General features: G+C 37.2%; 1 protein-coding gene across 1 annotated transcript in view; it reads right to left on the minus strand.

Annotated features, from left to right (window-relative positions):
- Positions 1 to 284: 284 nt before the first annotated feature.
- The window catches only part of shmt2 (serine hydroxymethyltransferase 2 (mitochondrial)), a 33,784-nt gene continuing 16,746 nt past the window's right edge, over positions 285 to 17,322 (minus strand). Inside the window, exons 4-12 of the mRNA XM_036151416.1 lie at positions 15,501 to 15,701; positions 15,168 to 15,249; positions 10,414 to 10,536; positions 9,150 to 9,289; positions 7,296 to 7,458; positions 6,905 to 7,004; positions 3,287 to 3,442; positions 2,174 to 2,281; positions 285 to 1,984 (exon numbers count right to left, since the gene is read on the minus strand). Coding sequence (XP_036007309.1) covers positions 1,857 to 1,984; positions 2,174 to 2,281; positions 3,287 to 3,442; positions 6,905 to 7,004; positions 7,296 to 7,458; positions 9,150 to 9,289; positions 10,414 to 10,536; positions 15,168 to 15,249; positions 15,501 to 15,701 — 1,201 coding nt within the window. The 3' untranslated portion in view covers positions 285 to 1,856. The remainder of the gene's footprint in view (positions 1,985 to 2,173; positions 2,282 to 3,286; positions 3,443 to 6,904; positions 7,005 to 7,295; positions 7,459 to 9,149; positions 9,290 to 10,413; positions 10,537 to 15,167; positions 15,250 to 15,500; positions 15,702 to 17,322) is intronic.

Raw genomic sequence — 17,322 nt, forward strand, 5'->3', positions numbered from 1 at the left:
TACAAGGGCTTTGTTTGGCAGTAGTATAAAGCTTGTTACTCCACATTACTCCAGACTTTTTGAATTGAGAAAGCTTCCTGGAGAGGAAGCGAAACATCAACTACGGAAAACAAGTCCAGTTGCTTTGGTTTTTTTTTTTTACTTTTTTGGAATCTAAACATAAGATAACCCAATTAGTCTCAAGTCTAGTAGTAGCTTAGTTTCTCCACACTCAAATGACATTAAAGATTAACCAGTGCCCATTCAAACTATTTTTGTGTTTAAAATAAATCACACCACATTTCTTGTATTTGCACGATAATTTTATTAGTGTTATGCTAATAAAATTACAAAAAATATTGTGTAAAACAAAGTTTCGAAAGGTTTCAGTGTCCTAGAGGATTCACAGGCCAACAGATGATGAATAAACATGTTAGCAAAAATACGTCCTGGTATATTTCCACAAAAGCTGAGCTCAAAAGTTGTTGTATGAGAAAATGTTTTGCAATCAGTTTACTTCGAAGATTGTGCTTTGTACAAAGTAAGAAAAACCTCGGAGCTAAGACGGATTTCTCGATTGTGCCGTTTTATGATGGCTTCTCAAACAGAAATCTTGTTTTCTCACTGATGCAGTGACCATGACAACCGTGCTAAACTCTGAACCAGACTGCAAAACACTCACATATGCTTTATTAAATCTACATTTCTTGACTGTTTCGAGCATAAAAGAACACAATGAAAACTAGTCATAAATTAGACATGGCTGTAAAGAAGAGTCAAATAACACAGAAGCAATTTTGTTTCCAACACTCCCGATATTGTCGTGATAAAGATCCTGCATTAGTCATTTTTAAAAACCATGAATAGAAAAGTATATACTCTTTGTAAACAAACTGTAAGATCGGAAATATTAGTTGACACATACTATTTATTCAATTTGATCATTTATAACACTGTTTTTAGAGGTAAGTACAAGACAATTCGAACCTGACATCTACAACATGTTGAAAGAAACGGAGTGTCAAAGGAAAGTGACATCATCACCAGTCAGGTAAACACAAACCATATTATCTAAAGGTGAGTGAAAAATGTTCTGTTTCTACTTTTGTTTTAATAAACTATATCATGGTAAAATATAATGTTTTGTATCTCTTCTGATAATTCTTTCTAGAGTTGGTTTGCATTAGAAAGAAAAGCTTAAAATATTTTTAATAGCATTTTTTTTTTAATATTGTGATATTTTAATTGAATTGCATCTTTTCAGAGAGAAATTAAGACTTTAACAGAATACTCCTCCACTCCTCTATCCCTGGTTCCTAAATGGAAAATGATGCCACAGAGCTGTCCCAAACAACTCTTACTGTAAATATGATAACGCTGAAGCAGGTCAGGAACCTTTAAGAAAATTAAGACTGAGTGTGTCCTAAAGTTACTAAGTTTTTATAAAGTCAGAGACTGAATCAAGCGTTTGTGTTTCTTTGATTTGACGAGTTTTTCTTTTCTTCACACTTGCATTAAATAAACGGTGTGAAGACAGCTGAGAATAATCTCACACGCCACAGACAGAAGCTTGTTCTGCGATGCAAAAATCTGTCATGTTTCTCTTTTTTTTTTTTTTCCTTTTTGAATTTCCTTCAAACTGAAGCCTGGTTTTTCAAGAATAGATCAATGAATGGCAGCAAAGAAGTATGAAAAAAAAAAAAGTCTCTTCGCAGGTCTGACTCCAAAAATGAAAAAAGAAAAAAAATGAACTAACGCCATCCTAATTCTCAGGCACCATCCACATTTCACTACCATGACATTTTTCCATTTTCTCCGAGCACACTTCTGCCCAGCCAGCTGTCTGCCACCTGGCTGTTACAGACCTGTGACTCCGCCTAATGGTCGTAGAAGCCAGGCATGGGGAACGGCCTGGCAAAAGCCTCCACCCGGTGCCGCAGATCTGCAATGCGAGCCACCGTCTCCGGGTCCTGGAGGAGGAAGTTCTTGAAGTCCTGGAGCTTTGCTACATAAGTAAAAAAAAACAAAACAAAAAAAAACTGTTATATGCAATTATTTAGAGTTTTTCATCCTTCTGTTATACCACCTGCTGGAAGTTTTAGTCTCCTATCCAGCTTTCTGTATTTAACTCACTGACAGCTAACACATAAATATGTTCACAGCAGATTATTTACCTCCTTTTAAATAGGCTTACCTGTCTTTTTCTTGACATCCAAAGCGATCTTGAAACCCTCATCCATAAACTCGACAACCTGCACAAAGTCGTCTTCTTTGAACTGTCTGGAAGTCAGAGCTGGAGCGCCTAAGACCAAGAATAAAATCAGATCACAATTATTTTCTTTCATGCTTTGTAATTTCTATTGTACTTTCTTTTTTTTTCCCTAGGTTACATGGAGTCTGAAGAAAAATAACCTTTTTGAATTGTCAATTAATTGGCAGACTGTGTCAATGTGTCAAAACAACACAAATTCTGACAGCTGATGCGATGCCACTGTGAAAATAGTTCAAAGCTAAAGTTAATATCTGCACAACATTGCACTGCAGCAGCAAGATTCTGCCTTAAAGGGGACCTTCTAGGAAGATGTCACTTTTTTTTAATGTGGGAGCACATTTTTAAAAGTGCTTTTTAGGGGATTATTCGGACTGATAAATTTGAAATTCTAATAAAAAAAAAAAGGAATTTAATAGCTTGCACCAATTCAAGTCAAAAATAGCTTAAATTCCTGAGCTTATTTATTAATTAAAGAAATTAAAGATGAAAGGCTGCTTCCTTTAATTCGCAAGTGGAAGGTTCACTTCAAATTTTTATATAGGATATAGTATATATAGGATCAATAAGAAATAACAGCACAGTTCATTAGTAGAAGTAACCTTGCCAGCAAGCTGAATTCTCGCGGTATTTGTACGTTCACACGAGAATCCATCCTGCCCCGCTCGGGTAAATCACGTTGCAGTATTCTAGTTTAAGGCGGGACATAAAGCTGCTGATGAATGCAAGAGTGGATGCCGAAACAAAAAAAAAAAAAACGTGGCATCGCAGGAAGACGCACGTGTAGCTGCTGCCATCACATCTGTTTCGTCAGAATCCACGATTTCTTCTTTTAAATTATTAGAAACACTAATTAAACAAACATTAGCAGCACCTCTCATCTATATTATTGCTACTTTTTAATTTTTTTTATTCTTTCCAGACTAATGAAAAAAGAAAAAGAAAAAAGGATTGAACTCTGTCTCATTTAAGAAAGAAAAAGCAAAATAGACTGAGACATGACGAGCCTTTTTACCATGTGGAGAACCTGATTCTTACCCAGCCTGAGGCCCCCGGGGGTCAGGGCACTCTTGTCTCCGGGGCACGTGTTCTTATTGGCCGTGATCGACACGAGCTCCAGAACTCTTTCAGCCCGAGCTCCGTCGATGCCTTTTGGTCGCAGGTCCACCAGAACCAGATGGTTGTCAGTTCCTCCTGAAACATTTTAATCCGACGTGTCATCGCCAGCCACGACAGCATGTAAAAAAAAAAAAAATAATTTCTTCTGTTCAGAAATAGGAATATGAAGCCGCCTCTCGCCTAATGACTGCTGGAGATGGGCACCGGCCCCCCCACGATCCTGCATGGATAAGCAGGTATAGAAAATGGATGGATGTCTTTTCAGAAATGCTTTTAAGTCATTTGCTTTCTTCGTCATTTCGCCTTTAAATGCAGGCTTCAAACACTGAGCTGCAGATGTTTTAATTAATGCTCGACTTGTACTAAACTTCTGACAGATGTTACGGTGCGAAATGTTCCCAACTGGCATGCGGTCTGCAGAGAAACGTATCTAATCAAAGTGAGAAATGGATAGTTTATATAATTGGATACTGAATAGCTTTCCCAACCTCTGTTGCTGCTAATCTTCCCAGGGTCCACACCCACCAGACACATCGTAAACACATAGATCAACCTGCAGATGTGCGCTGAGCCTCCGGGAGTGAAGGGAAGGGCTGGAAACTTAAAAATCTAACTAATCACAAAAATCTAAAGGGTGCCATGAAAATAAATGTAGGTATTTTTTCACCAAATTAGGTTAAAGTTGAGGAAGTATAGAGGGAGGTGGATGCATACGAACCAGACGCAACAAGCTCGTTTCCTGAGGGTTGCATCAGTCACATTATAGTCTGTGCTACATTATGTTTTTTTGTTTTAATCATATCCTAAATCCATGCCTTATTAGTATATTTAATCAATTTATTGTTTTTTAAATCTTTTCTTTGGTACCAAAGGTAAACAAAAAAAAAACAAAAAAAACTTTGAAGTGTTTTTGGGAATTTGTTCGCCGGCTTCTCTGAAAGTCTTTCAATGTTTCTCTTTGGACATTTTGTATTTTAAACAGTCTCTAAACACTAACTTAATTTTTATTTTATATTAAAGCTATACAGGCTTTCCGTTAGTAATTTGGTTGATTTTTAAAAATCAACCAAAATTAATTGATCACAAAGTGCTTTACAACGGGAGATTTAACATTAAAACACAAATCAATTAAAACAGGATTAAAAACAAAGAGGTGCAAATTAAATTATTTAAAATATAATATTTAGAAAAGGTCTTAAGGAAAAGCACAAGTGAGTTAGAATGTCTGCAGCTGATGTGAGGAGCTCACAGAGACAATCAGAGGTCTGTGCTAGAAGAAAGCCCTACACCCTGTCTGAGGGTGACCTTTCAGGCCCAACAACACATTTATGTGAGGATATTCTCTTTTGCCAGCACCAGAGGTAGGAGTGTGGGAAGTGCACCTGCTGAGGTCTAAATCTGGTGGAGACTAATTTGATTTCAAACTAAAGGGAAGCACTTAGCAGTTTTATCAAGGGTTGTTAGAGCTGAAACAAGCTAACCTGGTTTTCATTATGCTTTTTACACTTTAAACATTCCCTATAAATTCATAGGTATTTAAAAACAAAGCAAAAAAATAAATAAAATAAAAAATGTTAGAGTTTCAGAGACAGGGACACAAAAACAACATATTTTAATAAAGTTGGACCTTAATTCAAACTGAAGGTTCATTTAAGTCCCTTTGGAAATTTGCTCTAACTAAATAAATTTCACATGTTTTGTTCTTAGTTAATCATTAACAGGTTGACTGGTAAACCAGTAAAAGGTTTATCATTAAGTTACCTAGTTCTAATATAATCACTCAGTTTCGATTTAAGAGTTAATATTGTGATTCTGAGATTAGTTTCCTAAAAAAAAAAAAAGTATGTTTAATGGTCCACACTTTAGCAGGCTTCATCTTTCCCTACATGAGATGAACTTGTTGGATCGTATGTACTGGAAAAAGGCTCTCTGTTTACTGCAGACCATCATAAGCTATGATTCCATCCAATTGTTATGTGAGATTTGAGTGAAGTTTTCTATTGCATAAACAGAAGAAAAAAAAAATATTTCTAACTACTGGTTCGGAGCGAATTAACCAGGCTACCCAAAGCGTAACTTCGTTTGGCGTCAACGTTACAAACAGGAAGCAGAGGTTGCAATCTAGCATTGACCGCATGTCTAAAGAAAGGGCAGAGAGGTTTTCAGGAAGTTGTTGCTACCAGACAAGTTATTCTGTCATGTCAATTAGCATTTACAACGTTACATGATGTCTGAAGACGCAGAGAAAGAAATGCAATTCTACGCACGTTATGGGAATATCCAGGAAGATCTTGACCAGTCATGTGAGACAGCTACATCAAGACTTATTCGGCTAATGTGTTTCCAATTCCCGTCTTACAAATCAACATTCTTTCAGAAAAGCAAAAAAATAAAAAAATAAAAAAATTACAGGAAATTATTTTGAAATTTGGCATGTTCAACTTTTTCTAATGCAATCTTTCAAAATGCAAATGAAAAATAAACATTGATGGAAACACGACAACTATTTAATCCTTACAACTTAACAGTACAACCTTTTATCTACACCAACTTTACCAGGGGGGCCAAGGTGGGGCCAGTGTTTTTTCATAGGGGCACATAACAAAAGAATAAAACAATAAAACGGCAACATTTAATTCTTTAAGAATATTAAGTGAGCCACTTGTGGTTCTGGCACTGCAGGTTTCAGACGCCTGATCTAGCCGATGAAAACTGTGATCCCAGCTCAATAAAGGCTGAAGCCAATCCTTGTTAGAATAAAACTGTACAGGTAAAACATTTAATTGGTCAAAGTGACCAATCAGTTATGGTTTCTTCGCCAGTGCATATAATTGTAAGAAGTGTATTTAATGTTATGTCTTTAGTACAGGGGCTATAACAAGGGCCAGGGCTATTTCTACAGGGGAACTGGTCCCTGTCTAGAACAACCCCTGAGTACAAACCTTTTATTTTTATTGCATTTGATCATTTAATTTAACCAAAACAAACTTTTCTCATTTTGGTAGTCATAGCAGTACGGTAAGGCAATGACAGAGTAGACCCCAGTTGTTTAAAAGTATCTGCATGTTCCACACTTGTATCAGGACTTCCAGCTGGTAGCTTATGGCAAACTGAATAGCATTTCTATTTTAGCAACAGAAAATCTTTTTCTTGCCATTTTACTAAAACAATTTACATGCTGCAGTGTAAGCACAAAACAGGACTATTTTTTAAAGGTATTAACTTAGGGCCATAGATCAAAAAGGAGCTGAGGCCAGCATATTAAATGCTAAACAAGAGTCAAGCATTTGCTAGCAATCTCAAAGACGAACACGTTCATCAGATGTTATTTTCCTGACTGACAAGGCAGCTGTATTGGCATTAGTCCATTTGCACATCATGAATTTAAATGCACCTTTGTTTTTTTTCCTCCTGCTGTGTAATTTGCATCTATGTGACAGGGGGGGTTCTCATGAGTTTGTTTCAGGGCTGTTAGATGAATCCATGTCTTGTTTGTAGGTTAAAAAAAAAAGCCAATTGTAAAACATGTATGATTACCTGATACCAGGGTGTAGCCTTTGCTGAGGAGAGCTGCAGCCATGGCCTTTGCATTCTTTAGTACCTGGGCAATATACTCCCTGAACATAGGAGACTGAGCCTGGACAGAAAAACAATAGAAAAACAGTAGGTTTAGCCTTATGTGTTTGAAAAATATGCAGCATCAAAGCCTGATTTTTTGTTCTGTTCACCAGCATTACAGTCCATACTGTTAATGAACAAACTGGGAGTAGATAAAAAACAGAAAATGTTACTGAATCACTTTGTAAAATCACAACCCAACAGGATTCATATTTACTGTTGCTGGTAAACACCAGAGAAGGCTGAGTGAGTTGTCCAAATAAATCAGAACTTTTTTTTTTCTGTCCACATTGCTGCTGAACTTACTGACCTGTTTGAGAGCCACAGCTACTCCAGCGATGGCGTGGTTGTGAGGTCCACCCTGCAGGGACGGGAACACTGCAAAGTTGACTTTGTCTTCCAGGTTGTACGCGATTTCCCTCCCCTTCTTGTCCACCGAGCGGACGCCCTTACGGTAAAAGATAAGGCCGGCCCTAGACACGACATAAAATCATTCCCCAATGAAACATTTTTTTTACAATAAAAAATTTACAACTGAAATAATCTGTGATAATCCTGCTTTAATGATGCATTTACTTTCTACAGTGCCTTACAAAAAGTACTCACGAACTTTGATATTTTTTTTTTTTTCATTTTGCGAAGTTAACACACCAAATGGCAATTTTTATTGCCATTTTACTTAAATAAATTAAACCATGCATCATTTTCCTTCCACTACCCTGTTATGGCACGAATGTTGTTTTTTTGGTCTATTATCTTATTATTATTATTATTTCACAAAATGATGCACATCATCCTGAAAACACAATTCTCTCAATTAGGGCTGAACAATTAATCACATTTTCAATATAATCACGATTTAAAAAAAATGCAATTTCCAAATCACAGAGTCTGCAATTTTTGGCTATGTAACAATTAGTGAATTGGACACGTCCATTAGGTGTTGGTAAAATGTTTAAAGTGGGTTTGCCTCCACATGGAAGGGAAGACAGTTGCAGCAGTGAGATAATCTAATTTTATTACTTGTATTAGAGTTTATATAATCATACATGGCATTAAGTTCTGGTCAATCAGTTTAATACATAGACTTGCTTGTTGGTTGCACTTTATGTTCAACAAGGATTGATGTCCAAATCTACTAAGCTATTCTCTTGAATAATATTCTGATTAATAGAAACATTAAAAGTTCTTGTTTCAAATAGTCCTTGTTTACAAACATCTTTATTTAGAAGCCATTTTTGTTGCTTGTGGTTAATGCAGAGAAAAGTCAAAATTGCAATTTTGGTTGAAATATATCGTAGGCAGAACACAATAATTTCTGCACCGAGTTTAGATGCTGTGGGTCTTTTAGCAATTAATTTGCACAGTGAGGAAACAAGTTGATTTATTGTTTGTATATGTTTAAAAAGACATGATAAATGAAACTGGGGAAAAATAAATAAATAAATAAAATTAAAAAATTAAAAAAAATCGGATTAAATCGCAATATTAAGAAAAAAAAAAAAATCGCAATTAGATTATTTTACAAAATCGTTCAGCCCTACTCTCAATGAAACAGCATGGTTGACGCATCATGTTGTGGAGATGCTAATCTTCAGAGAAGATGGATGAAGCAAAATAAAAAGTAATCTTGGAAGAAAACCTATTAGCTGCAGCAAAAGACCTGGGAGAAGGTTGGGGGTTCACCCTCTTCAGTAGAAATATACAGCCACAAGTAGATCACCTTATTCTTATGTTAAAATGGCCTAGTCAAAGTCCGCGGCAAAATCAAATTGAAAATCTGCAGCACGACCTAAAATCTTATGTTCACAGAAGTTCCTCTAATGTGCTTTGGGGATTTTGCAAAAAAGAAGGAGGTAGAGACTTCCCTAAAAAGACTTACAGTTGAAATTGCAATTAAAAGGTTATTGAATAAAATTATGATTGAAGTGGGCTGAATATAAATGCTCCAACCTTTTTTTCAGATTTATTTGTAAAAAAGCAATTACGAAAATTAAGCATAACTTTTTCTTCAGTTTCACAACTGTATGTTACTTTGTGCTGGTCTATTACATTAAAAAACATTGAGGTTTGTGTCTGTAACATGAGAAAATACAAAGCATAAGAGGTTCTAGGAGTATAAATACATTTGCGAGGAACTGTACGGAACAATGAGCGTCCTCACCTGGATCCTCTGAGGGACTTGTGTGTGGTGGAAGTGACCAGGTCAGCGTGCTCGAATGGTGAAGGGACTGCCTTGCCTGCCACCAGGCCACTAATGTGGGCCATGTCAGCGAGCATGTACGCGTTAATGTCTGTGCATAGCTGACAGGAGAAGGATGGGGGGAAAAAACACACAAATTCAATATTGAAACAAAGAAATTGCTTTAACATTTAACCTTAGCATGTTATAAATAACCAAAGGGTAAAACGCACTTTTACTCAGCTGCATTGTTGAACGTTAAGGTAAAAAGAGCACAGTCTTAGCCCCGCTACACTTGCATTTTCCCTGCACGATTAAGATTTGATAACGAACTCTACATCTGCAGACGTTACCCATCTTCTCAGAGGGGAGATATTTCAAGATGTGTAATTACACTCTCATTGGCAGTCCTTAAGAGGCCTGAAATATGAAGGCAATGTTCAATAAATCTATGCTTTCACTTGCCAGCATTTATTGAAAAAGATCACCAACAATAAATAGCTTGCTAAAATGTAAATGAATCTCTGGCGTGGGATCAGAACAGCAAAGTGCGTTGCAGTTATTATGAGTTACAGTAACGGTCTCTTCCCCTCATTGGATGTATGTTAGATGGGGGAGAAAAAAAAAAACAGGTAAAAAAGAGCTTTGCAGTAGTGTAGGAAGCCCAACGTTGGAAGAAAATGAAGGTAGCATGCTTGTGAACGTCTAGTGGTTAATAAAAAAAAACAGCTCCATAATGGTGGGACACTCCAGCCGATGGTGCCATCCAAAGTGGAGCTCTGCCACAAAAGGGAACCAGTCATGGAGTGAATAAAGTGAATTAGTTGGTTGGTATAACAAAAACAGATAAAGGGTCCCCTTGTGCGCCATCAGAGAGGGCAGTGAAGTGTGTGTTTAAAAGTTGCTGCTGTGAGTTTTGAGAGTGAGGCAACAAAGGATGAAAGCATCTGTGTGTGCATTCAGACGGTTTTTGAAACGTTTGAACAGATCTAAAAAAAAGTGAACAATCGTGGATTTAGAGCTAGAATATTTCTACAGCTAAACAGAGGTTAGTAAAAATGTGTCCGGAAGAAAGTCCGACCTACGGTAGCAGTAGACGGGGTGGGTTTGACATTTTAATGAAAAGGTTGACTGACTTTTACATTAAAAAAGGACAAAGCTGCTCTGACCTCCTTAACAAGGCGAGGAGTGGAGAAAAACAGGTAAAAGTGAAAGTAGGGTTTGAATGTTTGGAAGCTGAGTTCACCTTCCTGATGCGGGCATAGTCAATGAGGCGAGCGTAGGCGCTGGTGCCAGCGATGATGAGCTTGGGCCGGAACAGCTTGGCTGTCATCTCCATCTGCTCGTAGTCTATGAGTCCCGATGCAGGCTGTGTAAAAACAGGCAGGTTGAGTCGCGACAAATGAAATATTGAAAGAAGCAAAAAAAAAGGAAGAGGAGGAAGAATTTAAGAATATATGGGGAAGTGTCAGGGTCAAAGGGAAAAAAACAGGGAAAATGAGAGAATGGGGGAAAAGATTGTTCAGATATTTGAAGAGCAAGAGCGAGGATATCAACACGGAGGAGAGATTTTTTTTTTCCCTCTCCCTCATTTGAAGCTCATTTGAAGCAGCTGCAATTGAAGTACTTTGGGCACTTTTAAAAAAGGGAAAGAGATGTATCTAAGGGAGACATTTACACCTATCATATCATGGAGGAAGATGGAGAAATTGCAGTAATGCACCCCTACTTATCCTAATTCAGCCTTTCAGGGATCTGCTAAACTGGTGTGATGAGGCTGAACGGATCGGGCCGGTTTTAAAGATTCTCCCCGCTCCTTTTCAATAAACGGCGCAATTTACGAAACACGGTAGTAAATCTGTAACTCTGAGCATGAAGCTAAGAGAGAGACATGAACTGACCAGTCTGTCTGCATCCTGAATCCGCGGTTTTACCCTTCTAACCCTCCTCCCAGCTTTGGGAAGGAGAGACAAGCTGGATGAAGCAGAAAAACATAGCGGACGACAGACACAACAGAGAACACGGGAGTAGGAGAGGTGAAAAAAAAAAAAGAGAGAAAAGAAGAAAGGAGGAGAGAAAGCTTTATTTAGACAACCTAATAATCTCCCATCTCAAGAGCACATCTATGGATGGCCTCCTCACTCCATCAACCTGCTCATTGTGAGGACAGAGCCAGTGGTGCTGGCCAGCATGTCGATTTCCCATTATCTCTCGCGCAGAGGGGTCCTGCCGGCCCATACATCAGCAGGTCTGGACAAGCAGGCCCTCATCGCCATCCATCAGTTGCTACCGACACTACCATACAATCATGATCCCTAGGTATAACATACATTAAACATTCTGGGGAGTAATCATATCTGCTGTATATAAATCCTGTTGGGTTTGGGGGACACTGATTTCTACGGATCATAATGCAAGTAAAACAGCGAATCAATACAGGGTTTCTCCTGCACATACTTTATCTAAAGATTTCAGCCGTTTTCCAGACTCAACTCTCCAGAGTTCCCAGACCTTTATGTCTTTGTTTTAAAATGTAAAACACTAAAGTTTACCATTGATTTACAGCAGTTATTTCTGTCCTGGCAAGGCAAGGCAAGGCAAATTTATTTATAAAGCACAATTCAGTACAAAGACAATGCAAAGTGCTTTACATGATTAAGATATAGCAAAATAAAACAGAATAAAAACAAGTAGGAATAAAATGCAGATAGAAAATAGAACAAAAAAGTGGTGATTCAGTTTAAGTAGAACAGTCAAAGGCTCAGTAAAAGAACTCAGGTAAGACTTTGAATAAGAAACCCCCCCAAAAAAAGGAAATGGAAAAATAACGTCAGAAAACGGTTGGTTGGTTGGTAGGAAGGACTAACAAAGAAGGATGCAAATAGAGGAGAAAGAGATGGGATGGAGGAAGGATTGACACAATGAAGGAATGAAGGACACCAGGGAAGAAGGAAGGAAGGCTACAAAAGGAGGGAAGCAGGACAAAACAGGAAAAAAAAAAGAATTGCTGGAGATTTTGTGAATGTAGGGGAATATAGTCTGGAAATCTTTGTCCATACCTACCCAGAAAATACTGGCTTTTTCTTTTCAGGAAGAGAAAAAAAAAAAAAACTGCCAACAAATATCTGCTGGGTTTCAATTTTCCTGAGTTATACACAGAGTCGCTACACAAAAAAGTTTTGGGTCATCGGACTAAATGCAGGATTTCTACAATAATATACTATATTCTCACCATTTATTCATTAAAGTAAATAGCCAATGAAATTACATTAGAAAGAGCCATCTTCTCATTCCCACACTTTACCGTTTACCGCTTTAACTTTGCTGCTTCTATGCTGTGATTTCCCCACTGAGGGACAATACAGGATGCTTCCATTTTTTTATTCTACTCAGTTTACCTGTTTAAAAAAATATTAAATATAGGTAAAAAAAAATGAATAATTCCAGCCCACATGATAAACCATGATATCAACTTAAGTCATTAATGACTCAATCTGGCCAAAAGCGAGTGGTGACTCCAGGTCAGTGCAACCGTTAAGATCCTCCACAGGTTTCAGTTTGACAAAACTAACTGTCCGCATACATTAAATGGATCTCTCTGTGAGTAAAATGTACATTGTGATGGGCAGCTGTGTGTTGGTTACTTTTTATTCATCCGTTGAGCAATTATTGCACCGTGTGCCAGGAGATTCTGTGACATTAAAGTGCCTTGATGTGTTGAAACAAAGTCTGTCTCACAAAGTGCTATCCAGCTGCGGTCACTTTGTGATTGAGTCTTGTGAGCCATGTGTGAGCTCTTATTAAAAACAGATATGAAGGTGTGTGGTTTAAGCTGGAACCTGTTCTGAAGTAAGAAGGGAAGCAGTTTTGATGCGAAATAAAAGGGTTATTCCACTATGTTTATAAGCCGGGACTGAATGATCTTCACTAGAACAAAGACTGATCAAACCTAAAGTGAATCATTCCAGACTGGATGGAGATTTTGTAAAACAGGTTGAGATTTCCAAAGCTTTTTTTCTATTTCTGAAAAAAATGGTTATGGCTTAGTTTTTTGTAAAGACAAAAACATCCTTTTGTTTCTTCTCATGAGCAGGACGTGTTAGACCACTAATATTATGGCATTACGGTCAACATTGGCTCTCCCTCCACTAGCCGAATGCAGGTAAATCTATGATGTGCGTAAATCTAAAAAACCTACAAGGTATGCTGGCAGGTTTGTATTTTAAACGTAAGAACAGTGCTCAATTTCTGCGACCCATGATCGACTGGGGGCAGCAATGCAGCAGAGCTGCTGCTAGACTGAAGCCTTTATGCCAATAGAGTAACACCACATTACTATTTAGTACTTCTGCTGATAAAGTGGTTGTCAGAAAACACCAAACTTCCTCAAAGAGGAAAAGATAAATATAAATTTATACCTACTTTTCCAAATGATAAATGGAAAATAACTGAATTTGCTGGATTCTGTGACTGGCTAGTTTTTGACAGGACCATCCAGTCAATTATTTTTTTTTATTTATATCTTTATTTAACCAAGAAGTCCAAGTAAGACCTGGAATCTATTTTACAAGGGAGGCCTGGCATAGTTATCACCCTAAACAAATCCGAACTATATTCAACAAATGTACAATACATAACACAATAAAACAGAATAGCATGGCTATTCAATCAGACTGAGCTCTGAGTAAAAAACACATTCCTCCCTCATAGCATTTTTGATGATACTCTTGAAATTACTAATGGATGTTAGTATTTTATAGTTTAATAACTGTTCGTAAATTATATTATGATCATTGTGCATGGCAGGAAAATGCTGTTTTGCCACAACACTGTCAAATGTCTGGACATAGTCAAAAGCAACAATTTAGAGGCATGTATATGTTGGCTTGTCCCAGATCTCAGCAGTAGGTTTTAGTTATTGTGATCCTTCACCATTATGGGTTTTATTTCTTTTGCAAATTCTGCTAATTTCATAATTTCTGCTAATTTCATAATTTCATAATGTGGTTTGAACACGGATGATTTAAAGTCGTTTTCTATTATCCCATGTCTGTTGTAAGGATATGTGATTATTGATTCCAATAAATAAAACCTGTCAGCAGGAGATTGCGTAAGAGTGATTTTGGTTTAATCAGCGGTCCTAATCTCTGTCAGATGGTCCGAGCCCGAATAAACAATGGAAATGCAGTTTACTTTCAAGTCTTGTACAATAAGGTGAAATTATACATGAGATATCAGCATTTTTTAAATTAATCATCTCCACAATTCACTAATGAGAAGTGGTGGGCACAGCTAACCAAAAAGGTATAATAACGTCCACTTTGTTGTGACACATTTGTTTGATGAATACTTTTTTTGTCTGTAGCAATTAGTTTTTAGTAAATGGCTGCACAACTTTAGTCCATTGTAATTCACAATCACGTACATACATATGTTTAAGGGCCTGCATTGGAAATATAGGAGAATTTCCTTTGCAATTACAGAAATCCAATTATATATTTGTTAAGATGCAAGAACTGGACTGAGAAGGACTGACGGGGCTTAAAGACGGTCCTAACATCTCTTGGCTTGATTGTGCAGTATCAGCCTCTCTGTTGTCTATTTCCTCCAGAAACAGAAGTTGTTTATGCTTATATAAAAGCAAAACTTTGAACATATGTAGTGTTTCTAAAGCATTGAAGTGCTACTGACAATTTCTCATAACTTCAGTATGGCAGTAAGTGAAAGGACTTCAGAAAACTGAAAATTTACAGAGAGAGCAGCACAATTATGCTACTTTGATGGGATTCTTATACAGAAATGGTCCCTGAATGACCAACTTTAAGATTTTTTAAAATGTTCAATTGGAAACATCAAAAATGTGTTCTGAAATGTTTTATGTGGAAGCTAAATTTCACATGAACATTTTAAAGGTTTAGCTACACTACATTGTGTTTCTTAGCATATCTTCATTGGCTTTTTGGTCGCGTTTTCAAATGTATGCTACAGGCATCTGCTTACATTTAACTTGTAAGGCATGGACTCAAAGTAGATTGACGTTGCAGAGATCCTCTTCACATCTGACATGTAGCCATGGGTTAGACTGGAGAGACAAAAAGACTGATGTTTAATGTGTGACTGACAACTTTATGCATTAACAATAAATACATTTTAATAATAGAAAGTAAAAATGAAAAGAAGGAATAAACCATGGTGTTGATTATTCAAGCCTCAAAGTGACACACTGGTTTTGACCAACAAAGAAACTAGGGCAGCTTTGAAAAGTAAGAGAATAACAACAAGAAAAGCACCAAAGGGGAGAGAACAAAATAGAAAGAAGCAGAGAATACTGACTGTCCTCCATCGGGCAGGTCCAGGCCCATGATGCGGTCATGGGGGTTGAGTACAGCCGTGTAGACAGCAAAGTTGGCGGGGGAACCAGAGTATGGCTGGACGTTGACGCCCCACTTTTCTGGGTCTAGGTCAAAGGTCTCCAAAGCTCGCTTCTGACACAGAAGCTCGATTTGATCAACCACCTCAGCTCCACCATAATACCTGAGGCCAGAGATGAGAGGTAAGAAAACAATGCATTAATTAAAAAAATAAGCACCCTTCCTTAATAAGTTTGATTTAGCCTTGATGTTGCTAAAGTTTGAGCATCCCAGAGTCATTTGCTTCGCCCTGTGGAGGCAACAAACATTTAAATCCTGTTTCAGGGCGTAACCACTGTGAAAAAGATCCCATGTGGAAGGTGACCTATGATGAAAACACAGTTACTTTTTCACTGTTTTTCAAAGACCTTACCTATGTTATAGGTTGAAGACTGACAGAATCACAGTTTTAACTGTTGTAATTTAGGATTTCTTTGTTTAATTTCCTGAGGGTCGCTTTTTTTTTTGTCCTGCCACAGGATATCTGACTTTTGAAAACTCATTTGAAATTTGCTACAGCTGCACATTCCCATAAAGTTTGACCCATTTTCCTGATGTTTAGACTTTAATAGTTGTTATAGGATCTACTGGGTTTCTGTAAGTTTTAGCATATTAAAATCAAGACTCAAATACTTTTATTATTTAAAGACCAACATCACTGAATAATAAAAAAAAAAAAAAAACTTTGCCCACTTTGTTTTTCAGCTCTGGCAGATAAATTCATTGCTTTTGTCTCTCGATTACCTAACTTCGGCATCTTTCACATATTAAACAGTAAGCATCATTACAGTGATTGATCACATTTTTAGCCAAGGTTGCAATTCCCGTACTCAAAACAAACTTTGTCAAATATAAACTCTCCAACGATGAAGGAGCTGGTAGTGGATATGGTAAAATCAACTTTTGAAATTTGGATTCATTCCCCCAAAAAACTACAATAAACCAGCTTGATGAAAGTTCATGATAGACAGAATTAATCGATATATGTAAGAATTTAAGACTTTTTAAATGTAGCAGAGACTCTGAATCTGACATGTGAGGTGAGGGACGTCTCCCCGGCTAATTGAAGCAGGAAGAATAACAGAGTTTAGATGTTGTGCTGCAAATAATACGTATTCCTGTTGTAAAACTTAAAGTTAACATTAACAGACAATATCTGGCGATTATTTGGTAATGAACCTCTTGGTTTAATTATTTTTCTTTTGGAACCAGTAGTTTTAGGAGCAATAAGCTTTTTTGGAGTCAGCATGCATAATTTGCATCAAAGGCACGGTTCTGAATGGCACTGGAAATTCAAACAACTCAGGAGGGATTAAAAGGAAACATATGATGCAAAATCCACTTTCTCAGCCCTTAAATATATTTTGTTCTATACTCGGGAGTCTCTAGGAGTGCAGAAAATTTTAATTGAGTGCGCCCTGGGACTGCGTAGATATCTTTATATTCTGTTTGGGTCATATTCTTCAAGCTGTTCAGTTCTCTCTATTTTCTTTAATTTTTTTGAACAATAACAATCACAGTATTTGCAGTGGAACTGCTAAACAAGGTCATGGACTTCTAGCTAACCAATGTCGCAAATCCACCATTTTAATTTTTTCCTCCCGCAATTTTATTGAGAAATTCACACCAAAGCATTTCGGTTCCACTTTATATAGACCACAACTGAGTGATTTAAGTGAGAAAAAGAAACTATTGAAAAACATGATTTTCCCTTTTAGGGTTCCATATAGATAATGTTGTGAAGG

Source organism: Fundulus heteroclitus, chromosome 20 (assembly GCF_011125445.2).
Source record: "Fundulus heteroclitus isolate FHET01 chromosome 20, MU-UCD_Fhet_4.1, whole genome shotgun sequence".
Lineage (NCBI taxonomy): Eukaryota > Metazoa > Chordata > Actinopteri > Cyprinodontiformes > Fundulidae > Fundulus > Fundulus heteroclitus.